We start from the raw sequence: 10,754 nt of genomic DNA, 5'->3' as shown, positions 1-10,754 counted from the left end.
TTCACCACATGCAATGATTTTCTTTACCTTTTTCTCACAGCAAAAGAAAACATGAGGCTTTCCTATGTGTCTAATCACAGCTAAGCACAGACTATCTGAAGAGAGGGAGTAGCAAATAGTTGTCCCTTCTGTTTCCTCATCCAGCTGCAGCCGGGATCTGTGTTTGATTTTTCTCTGAAGAGTGAACTTCTCTGTAGCATTTAAAGGCCTGAGCCTGTGCTGCCTTGTTTCTGTTTAAAAAAAACAACACTGAAGAGTTCTGAAGGAGTTGCACCAACTGGTGCAATAGTGCTAATTCTGATTTGTAGAGGAAGTGTCTATGAAATTTACAGTTGCTTTTAATGCTGAAGTCAGCAATGTTTCAGACCTCCAATAAAGAATGCAATGAAGTTTTCCCCAGCCCAGTCAAATACACTTCTCAGCAGATGATTTGAACTCTACTTTTTTCCCATCTAAAATCATGGGTTTAGATCAGGAGTCAAAACCAAAATGTGAGAGATAAGTACTTTGGGAAGAAACAAAACAGACTGACAAATCTAGAAGGGTGATACCTCATGTGGTGGCTTAGGAGGACAAAATCTAGTGTTGAACTAATTCAGCTTTTCTAGGAAACTGTACTGAAGTCGATTTCACCAACCAGTGCAACAAAGTGTGTTCAGCACGCTTGCAGCTGAGGTCTTTCTCTTCAGGGCTTGAATTTTATTTTGCCTAAAGCAGACAGACCAACAAAAGGTCCACAAGTAAACCATGTTGTTCCAAGATCTCTTGCATGAGCTTTGCATCTCCCTGGGTGCTAAGGTGCTCTGTGGTGAGTTCTGCTGGAGCTCCCTCCCATTCAACTCGCTCAGGGTCATCTTTCACACTCTGTTCATCAGTGCTCACACCCCTGCTTTGTACAGAGAGCGAAAATCTTGTACACCTTCCTAGTTTGGTCTGCAGACTCAGGCTGTTCTTTAAGCACCAGTTGTGAACCCCAGCTAGCTCTGAGTTGCTGTCTTCAGCACGTGAGCCCAAAACCTGTTTCCTTCACCCTCTGGATCACAGACATTCATCTGAAAGTCGTCTTGTGCCTTTTGAAAAGGATAGGTTACCCAGAGACCATGCCACACAGAGCCATCATTCCGAAAAACAATTTTCATATCTGCATTTCTTTCATTTTCCTGCCACACCTCTCCACTCTAGTACCATTTCCTAATATCCCCAGAGGAGATTTCAGGACAAGAACACATTGCACATCCCTAAGACTGTGCGTGACTTTGGGAAATGGAAAACCTACCCGCTTTATTCAGCGACACAAAACTTTTATGCTGTAAGGGACTATCCTTTACGAAGTCTCCTGTCGTTTCATTATGAAGAAAGAGAAATAAATGTTGCCTTGACAGAAACAAAGTAAATGCTTCTACTAGACCCATTTTAATACTCAATACCTTATAAAAATATAGATTTGTATGAAGTACTCTAGCCATTCACCTGTTCAACCTGATTTTCCCTGATTACCAGTTTAGATAGAGAAGTAAAGACCTAGCTATCAGAAAGCAAAAGCTGGTGAGAATACAGATCAGCCACAGTACAAGCAAATAACCAGAAGCCTTCTGCTAAGAGGTATTAGAGACATATTATTATTGGCATTCTTGTAGCCAGAGAAATATTGATATGTCATAGGTCGTTCCAGCAGCTGTCAAGATACAATCAGCTGCTGTTCTTCCTTGCAAATTTTCTGTGCTCATCAGTGCTTCTCCTCTTTGTTTCCTCCCAGCACCTTCTGAGTGGTTTTTTGGTGCATTCATTTCCCTGAATATAATTCATTAGCTGTACTATCTTTCTTTGAATGCAAACAAGAGACAGTCTTCTTTCCTACGTGGATGGATGCCCCTTGGAATCAGATATCTTACTTTTCTGGGCCTTTTCCCCCCCCCCCCCCCCCATCTTGGTGAACACTTTGGTGATAAATTTATTTATCATCAGTAGAATGTTCATTTTAGCAAAATCACAGAGAGCAAATCACGGAAGAGAACTTATGCAGCTGAAACAAATATTTTTTTAAAAGCAAGTGAATATTTCTAGACTCTTCATTTTTGCAGCATTGACTCAGTTCTAGTTTTTGTTTAAAAACAATACCCCTGCAAATTTTTATATTAATGAACTGCTTCCATTTTCCCATTAATGAACTGCTTCCATTTTCCCTCAAGAGATGCTTTAAAATACAAAGGAAACAGTACTATTTCACCAAGGATCATTCCACTATCTACATTTCATCCAGATATCCCAGGTGATGGCTTTGTGAATTTGAATCAAAAAGTACTGTAGCAGACCTTCTGTACTACCAAAATAAATTAAATCAGAAGTCAGATTAGACCAAAAATTTGGTGAAATCTCAGTAATTGATTTTTAGTAATTGTCTCCCAGTTGAGTACACCGCTTGATAGAAATTTCAATTACTCAGTAATGCTGATTCTGGCTCATATAGTAATAAAGATCATAAAAAAAATAAAATCTGATGGTGAAAGTCTTTGTCTAAAACCATTCCAAAAAAAGGAGATGAAGTAGAAAGCAAACACAGAAGTTTGCAGAGCATGGAAATAGCCACTTGAATGTGAATAAAATTATAAGTCCTGATAAGGAAAGACCAGAAGACAAGTAAGACCAGAAGCCCATAATAGTGATGTCAAACTCTCATGACTTGGGAATACATTTGATTTATAAGGGACCAGACTACAAAAGGACCCATCTAGATAAACAACAACAATGAAAAAAACACCCTTATTGTTTCATCAAAGGGAAACTTGCACGATCAATAGCTGGAGCTGGCAGGAATGTGCTTCAGGGAAAGCTGAGTCATTCTTGCAGTCCCATGACTGTTTAAATTCCAGCTTACTCACCAGAGACACTGAAACAAAGAAGTTGGTAAACAGAAGACAAGAGGATCAGAGAAAAATGGGGGAGCAAGAAACAAAGAAAAAAAGGAATTGCTTTTTCTAGCTTTAAGCAAAATGTACAGCCATTTAATTTCCACTTAAGGAGAAGTAATATTCTGCTTGACTGTTTCACAGAAACCTTTCATTGGTTTTATTTTGTATCTCCATCTCTGCCTGGCGTTGTTCTTGATTAAAGCTAGATTTATAAACTACAAATGAAATGGTTCACCAGGGCAGAAAGTTATACTTTGAATTTCATTCCGGTTAAGAGCCTTCCAGGTTACACACTTAAGCCTCTCCCCTCCTTACAACAACATTCCCTGCTTTTGGGGAATCCTTGACTGTGTGTCCTAGTCACCAAATTAAAAAGTGGCAGCAATGCAGAAGGCCCTAGATAGATCAGACTCAACCACATATTCTTGTCTGTAGGATTTTTGCAGGTATCTTTGAAAAACAAATGGCAGCCAGAAGCTGCCAGGCCTCAAGTTAAGAAGACTAGGTCCTATTTCCTTTTAAAATGTTCTCCTTGGAAGTACCCCTTCAAACTAATAATTTTCATTTTTACTGTTTTTACAGCTGTGTGGAAAGGAATTTAACAGAATGCATAATTTAATGGGACACATGCACCTGCACTCGGACAGTAAGCCTTTCAAGTGCCTCTACTGTCCCAGTAAATTCACCTTGAAGGGGAACCTAACCAGGCACATGAAAGTCAAACATGGGGTCATGGAAAGAGGATTTCATTCTCAAGGTAATATTTTTCAGCACGGTTATTCTGAGAGATTGGAAGATGCGTATCAGTAAACCCAAATGGGCTTTGTACCACAGATCCACAGTCTTGTACCATAGATCCAATGCTATTGAAGAGATTGAATCCCATAAGCCTAGGAGGTTGTTATTAACTATCTATATTACTCCAGTGCTACAGATCAGAGATCCCCAAGGTAGTGACCCTTATCTCAGAAACCTTTCAGACCAGATATCTGGTGACACAGAGGTACAGACTGAGATGGAGGAGTAGATGGAGACAAAATGAGACAGTATTTATGAACACAAAGGAAATAATTTTAGCACACTAAGTTGCTGTTGTCAGGTGTTAGGGAGAATATGGTCAGTAGTGTGAGAGCAGAGGATTTATCAAGCCATACCAAGTGTTCTTGTACTTAAGCCCAGGGATCCCCATCCATCACTGTAAGGAGGTGCAATATCCACAGCACCGCAGATCTTCTCCCAGCATGTGGGTACCCCGAGACACAAATGGGAGCGAGCTGGTGGAGACTCAGCCTTAGTGAGGCTGTGGCACATGTAGTTGGCCAGGGGAATGACCGGATGACATGATCTTCCTAACTGAAGGTGTAGTTCCATTATTTTTGAATAAATGTTACTGTTTCAAGGGGCTTGATTCCCAGAGGCTGACAGACCACAGCCTAGCAGCCATGGACAAGCAGACATTTTTCCCCAGACACATCTGGTCAGGAGTTTATAGTTTTTCTGTCATGTTTGAGGTACATCATAAATCATAAATTCATTCAAAGCTGACAGAACCAAAAAATCCAGAAGATTTCATGGGTCTTGCTCACTACTTTTGGATTCCACTCTGGAATGGGAATGGAAGCCTGAATGGCTCTAGTCCAGAAGCTTTGGTTATTCTGTACCATGTTGACATAGCTGACGTTAGGCAAAGGCCATAAGCTCAAGACCTAGTTTACAAAGAAGCATGTGAACAGGAGACACTCCTCCCCCATCTCAAAGTATATGGATTTTTGACTACCCAGGGTACCCTGCAAAGCATTTCTTATCTCTCACCTACTACATACACTTCCTAAAGACAGCCTCATGTGTGCACACATGCCAATGCTATCTAAAGAAGTGGGGGAATTAGGATTGTTTTCAGAGTTTGAGTATTCAAGAGATTTTGTTTATTAAGACTTTCTGGATAAATAATTCTTTCATGGGTAAGATTTCTTGGTGTTCCTCAAATTCAAGCTTTAGGGCAGCCTAATATGTAAGTAAAACACATACTCTAATGATATTTGGCATAAAATTTACAAAGATCCTAACAAGTAATGAAATAAATAGCTCTTTTTTTCCTGTGAGTCTCCTACAGCACCATGCTAGTTACACAATTACTTGTAATTGAGGACAGCCTAAGAGCTTTTCAGTGTACAGAGATTCTGCAGCCCTTGAGGGTCATCAGACACAAGACAATTTGTAAGGGCTGCCACCTGCTCATTAACCATTTTAATAAATACAACCTGTTGCAAAGTAGCAGCTGTATCTAGTGAGGCTGCACAGGTCCTGCAGAAACTGGATTCAATTCAGCAGGGAAAAAACCAAACCAAACCAAACCAAATAAAAACAAAGCAAGTTTGCTATTAGATATTTGCTATTGGGTGAAATCCTCACCGCAGTACTGTCACTATTCTTTTAATTAAGATGGACTATGCCTGCAGTGTCTGAATCTTCTTTGGTGCATCCTGATGCTCAGAGCGTATTTGAGTCCACAGATGTCTCCTGGGTAACACCTGGATTTCCAGCGTGAGAGGAGACACTCTGACAAATATTAAGACAAACCAGATCCAGGACTACACTCGAACTTATACCGTACCGCTCAAAATCATCATTTGTTTATAATTATTTCCTCAAGCTGAAGCACTATCTAGTGCATAGAGCTTTTCAGTGGCATGAGTGGCTTCTCAGTGGACGAAAGAGGAAAAATTAAGGAGCATGGAGGTCATAGACTGCTGAGACTTGGTTGTCTTTTCATTTTTGAAGTAGTAACTTTGAACCAGAGTGTCATAGAACAAACACATTAACATGTTTTGCATCTCTTCCACTCCTCTGAGAAAAAAAAAAAAAGTACAAAACCTGGGACTTCAGTTATGGCCTGTGATGCTTTAGATCAATGTTTTCATTTAAAAAAAAATAGGAAGGAGGAAGTGGGTAGGTTCACTGGCAAAAATAGTTTACAAGAGGCCAGGCCACTTCACTTTTATTCCTAGCTCCCTCATCAAGTGTCTGGCAGGTACGGCACAATGTTTTGTGTGTCCTGACCTGGCTGTGAAGTGTATACAGTAGTACTTTTTTTAACAGCGTCTCAAAGGAGATGCCATGAGATGTAAGCAGTAAAGTACTTGGAGATATCTGGGTGGAAGACAAAGGTAAGGTATGAAATAGAAGGCTGCCTCATGTATTGCTTTTTAACCATGTATCACATAGTAAAATTTCCTATATATAAATTGTTTCTTTTCTCCTCCCCTCAAACCACTACAAGGTTTTGGAAGAGGAAGAATTGCTCTGTCCCAGACAAATGTCTTGAGAAGCTTGGAACAGGAAGAGCCCTTTGATCTTTCCCAGAAAAGCCAAGGGAAGGGAATCTCATTTCATTCGGATGGCGAGAGTGCCAAGGGAAGCTCATGCCAGGAAGAAGAGGAAGATAACTGCTACGAGGCAGAACGGTATAGCCCTGACATATACCACCACGATGACAACAAGCTGTACGTGGCTCAAGATCTGTCTGGCAAGCCTGAGTGCATGATGAAGGACTTCAGAGAGTCCTACTGCAATGAGAAGGAAGAAGTGCGAAGTGAGGGAGGACTGGAGAAGAGAGCAGGAAATTCAGACAAACAGGAGAGCCAGGGAGAGAGAGACCTTGCAAACAACAAACACCTCAGCCTTAGATCCTTTGAAAAGGCCAGACTTGGCCACTCTCTCTCTGATTATTTGTATTTCAAACACAGGAACAAGAGTTTGAAAGAATTGCTGGAAAGAAAAATGGAAAAACAAACAATGCTCATAGACATTTAAAATGGACATTTTCAAACAGCTGGAAAATGGGAACCAGATAGCTCTTAACATGAACTGTAATTTAGCAAAGCCTGGAAGTTTGTAGTAGTCTTTAGAAATAAACAAGCCAAATTAATAAAAATAATTTAAGGTAAAACACGTACATTAAAAGAATAAAGCAGTCCAAGGTCACCAAGACATGCAATAGATATTGAACAATAACATTTTTATACTTATCCATTTGATGTATAAGCAGACAATGGGGTAGGTACAGAAGTTTATTTTCCTTTACCTGGGGTGGTAGAGACTTATACGCAATTTTCTAGTTATCAAAAAGCAACATACTTTAGCGTTTGATTTATTACCTGACTAAATATATATGAATACTTCTAACCATGTCTCAAAAAAAATCTGAAAATACTAAGTATTTCACAGTATAAACAAAAGTACTATTAAACACGGTGTGCATGAAAGTGCTGTCACTCTCAGAACTAACACAGTCCGAATACTTTCATTTACTGAAGTGACTGTTAGTTCAACCACTTACAATGAGAAATGGGAAACAAATTAAGAAGAAATACTAATGTCTTGTGAGATAGTGAAGGGTAGCTCTGTCAGGCTTTGAAAGGACTGGAATTTATTACGGTCATAGAAGCTTTTCCTCTGGCACATGTCAGAGGGATGTCCGTGCTTTGCTGTGTTTCAGTCAGTATGGGAGTATTCAGCAATTCTTCAGGTGAAATAGCATGGACTGTGTTGACATTTTGTTCTACTGTCTGCTCAGACTAATACATCTAATGAGCAGCAGCAATGCGTAGCATTTGCAAGTCTGGCTGTAATTACACATAAAACAATACGAGTAATTTCATTGAGAAAATGATGCAATTTTGCTGTTTATCTCTTCAGTTTATCTTGGCTAGCAAGGATGATTTTGAAATACACAGGTCTGATCAGATTTTATTTCAGAAGTATGCCAAAAAAAGAGCCCTTACAGGGCAAGCAGTACCTCACAGAGGAAAACTGTTTTTGGATTTCCTCTTATCAGAGGCAGGAATTTTCCTTTATCAACATGGCTTGACCAGTAAGCTCCAGGCCTTTCAGAAGAATTCCACTCAAGCTGTTTTTACTAAGTCTTTCACAACTTTTCATCCTCTGATTCCCATACAATTATATGTTTGTAACAAAGATGCTAAAAGCACATTCCTTTAATTGCATGAATAGTTTGTCCAGCACCTTGATTTTTGCATCTTCAAGGTAGACGACAAACAGCCCCACACCATCCTATTGCTTATAAGGAAATAAAGATTTAATAAGTCATTTAACTAGTCCTATGTCATTCTGACATCCCAGCTCAAAAGGTTAAAATCCACATATATGGTGCATCTTTTCCAAATATTACTACCTTCTTCACTTACCTGCCAAGTTCTTGATTTGAAATACCTTGCTATCATGCTCAATATATAGCAAGTTAGAATTAAATATAGTCATATACTTATGGCTTGCTAAGGCTAGAGTCATGTAGCTGCAGCTCTCTGCAATTATAAGAAACCACTCACCTTACAGAACTAATGATTCTTACGCCTACCAGTTAATCAGCATTCACAGGGCAGCAGCCCTTATTCATCATATAAAACTGGGTTTGTGTAGTCCAAGGTTGCAGAAGGTGGTTTCATTTTTCTGGGCTCAAACATGGCATAATAAAGATTCTGGATGAAGAGCAGAAAAAGCTGTTCATAAAGAAGCTGTAACATAGAGTTGACTCTTCTAAATGTAATTAACTCTACAGCTGGTGTACATTTTTAAAATAAAAAGGCTATACCAAATTGAAGTGGAATGTAGGCCTAGAATTAATGTCTTTCAAAATGAGGTGTATTTCAGAGGTACATAGCCATGTTTTTTCAGTGATGAACTGTTTTATCATATACATTCAACTTCCTTGCTTCCACTGCAAGATAACTCCTCTTGAAAAAGGAGCCATCTTTCTTTCAAGGAAGACATTGTGGTCAAGCAGAAGAATCAGAAAAATTTCAGAGTAATGTGTGTAACTGCGTTCTTTCTTAGACTAGAGGGGAAACTATCAGGTAGAAATTTGGCATGGTCTAGGAGATTGTCTCTCAGAAACGGGAACAAGTCCTTCAGTTACCTTCTTGGCAATATCTTGTCTCTGCCAGACAAAAGCTCCGATTTGAGAACATATATAGCAAAGAGCTGGGATCCAGCCACTGACTGAGAAATGTCTCTTTCAAGGTGGTGTAGTTTCCAGCTGTGCATGATTCAAGAGCAGTCCACTCCACCTTTGCAGCCATATTAGTTATATGATAAAAGGAATAAGCAAGGAATCAGGAACCTGGTTGCAATTTCTAGAATGGTGATCATGCAGATGAGTTGAACGTAGCAAGTCCCTTCACTACTTTGGTGGGTAAAGCAGAAAGGCATGCAGCCCTTCCATTGCAAAGCTCTGTTGTCTATGCATTGGAGAGTGTTATGGGACAGCTAGCCAACCCTTATCAAGAAAGAGACAAATGATTATGTATCAACAGCACTCCAGGCAAATGAAGCAAAGGAGACATTTTCAGGAGAGCTCAGCTCCCAGTAGATAACATCGTAACCAAAAAAATTAGGTCTACTGGAAGAATGCACTCCAGAGTTCCCTTACAGACCTTGTAAGGGAAAGTGCCAGACGTGTTCTTAGGAAAGGAAATCACTGCAAACAGTTCTGGGTTGTCTGAATGGTTAACCCAAACACTTTCAACCACACAGTCACTGCAGCCAATTTATCTACTTCTACAATCCCACTTCTCATTGGAGCAAAAGCAACTGCCAGCCACATACAGCCAGGTGGAAAGTAGTAGAGGTCCCCAGAATGGCAATGCTATTTGGGAATAATTTGTAATGTGAATCCCTTTTATTACATTTTTCCTAGAAAGCAGAGAATATTCCATTACAATGAAGCCTTGAGACTGTGCCCAGTCGCATAGTCATACTAGGCTAATTCACAAACACCCAAGGCTAATTCGTGTTAGAATAGTAAAGAATTCATCCAAAACCGTAAGTCACCAGTAAGAGGAATTGCAAACAAAACTATTACTGAGATAAGTAGACAGTGCCAAATGACCCAAGCAAAGAGATTAGGAGATGATAGTCCTCCTTACTGCAGAACATAATGCAGCTGGGTCTAAGACACTTATTACAAAGAGGCCCCAAGGGACAAATTAAAAGTGAAATAACAGCCTTCATTGTGAAGCACCTTGCTTTTCAAACATAAGTTATTTTCACGCTATTTACGTTGGCACCATTTGGGGAACAGACAGTAACAGCCTTTGCTTTTTAATAGGTTTCAAAATGCTTTATAGAAATTTGCTCTCATAATTAAGTTATTTCCCATTTCTAATTTTCCAGGGATTAGCTTCCTTGTTTTGCTTTGAACAGAGGCTCAGAAGTCCTGTAGAGACATTGCCTGTGTCCTGGATGTTGGGAGACACATTTTCTTTTTTTCCTCCTTCCTAATCTGAGTCTGTTTACTTTCTTGTTGCTACGTTGTGGAAAAAAATGTATTTGACTCTTCTCTGTTATTTGGGTTTTCAGCTTGTGGTAACACATGAAATTAAAGCCCAGTCTCCACCACCTCTATATTAAATCACATCTATACCATTTGCCTGCATTATTATATGAAGCCTAGCTTCATCCTCTTGGAGAGCATCAGAGCAAATAAGAGTGGCCGTAAACGCATACAACCGAGATGCTTTCCAAACTCATACAAATGGAGATGCTTCAAGAAGCCGTGCTGAGGAAAGGTAAACTGGCCACACCGTAATGAGTCTGGGCAAGTGAAGGCATGTGGTTTCTTAAATTAGAGGCTTTTCTGCTGTTAAGGGCAGCAGGGAGAATTCTGCAAGACACTGTACATAGCAGAGTAGGTGGATGAAAGGTCAAAAGTTGGTTAGTAAATCTTGAGGGTAAATAAATACAACGTATTTACTGAGAAAGTGAAGTTGTAAGTAACCCCGGAACAAGCTGTTTTGAGTCTGGCCACCAGGACTCAGCCATCTCCTT

General features: G+C 39.8%; 1 protein-coding gene across 2 annotated transcripts in view; it reads left to right on the top strand.

Annotated features, from left to right (window-relative positions):
• The window catches only part of ZNF366 (zinc finger protein 366), a 35,039-nt gene extending 27,140 nt beyond the window's left edge, over positions 1-7,899 (top strand). For both annotated transcript variants that reach the window (XM_009327228.1, XM_009327229.1), the window contains 2 exons: positions 3,492-3,666; positions 6,190-7,899. In XM_009327228.1, the coding sequence (XP_009325503.1) occupies positions 3,492-3,666; positions 6,190-6,722 (708 nt within the window). In that variant the 3' untranslated portion in view covers positions 6,723-7,899. The remainder of the gene's footprint in view (positions 1-3,491; positions 3,667-6,189) is intronic.
• The last annotated feature ends 2,855 nt before the right edge of the window (positions 7,900-10,754 follow it).

The sequence above is a fragment of the Pygoscelis adeliae genome, unplaced genomic scaffold (genome assembly GCF_000699105.1).
Source record: "Pygoscelis adeliae isolate BGI_AS28 unplaced genomic scaffold, ASM69910v1 Scaffold26, whole genome shotgun sequence".
Lineage (NCBI taxonomy): Eukaryota > Metazoa > Chordata > Aves > Sphenisciformes > Spheniscidae > Pygoscelis > Pygoscelis adeliae.
This window is presented reverse-complemented; position numbering and strand designations above follow the sequence as displayed.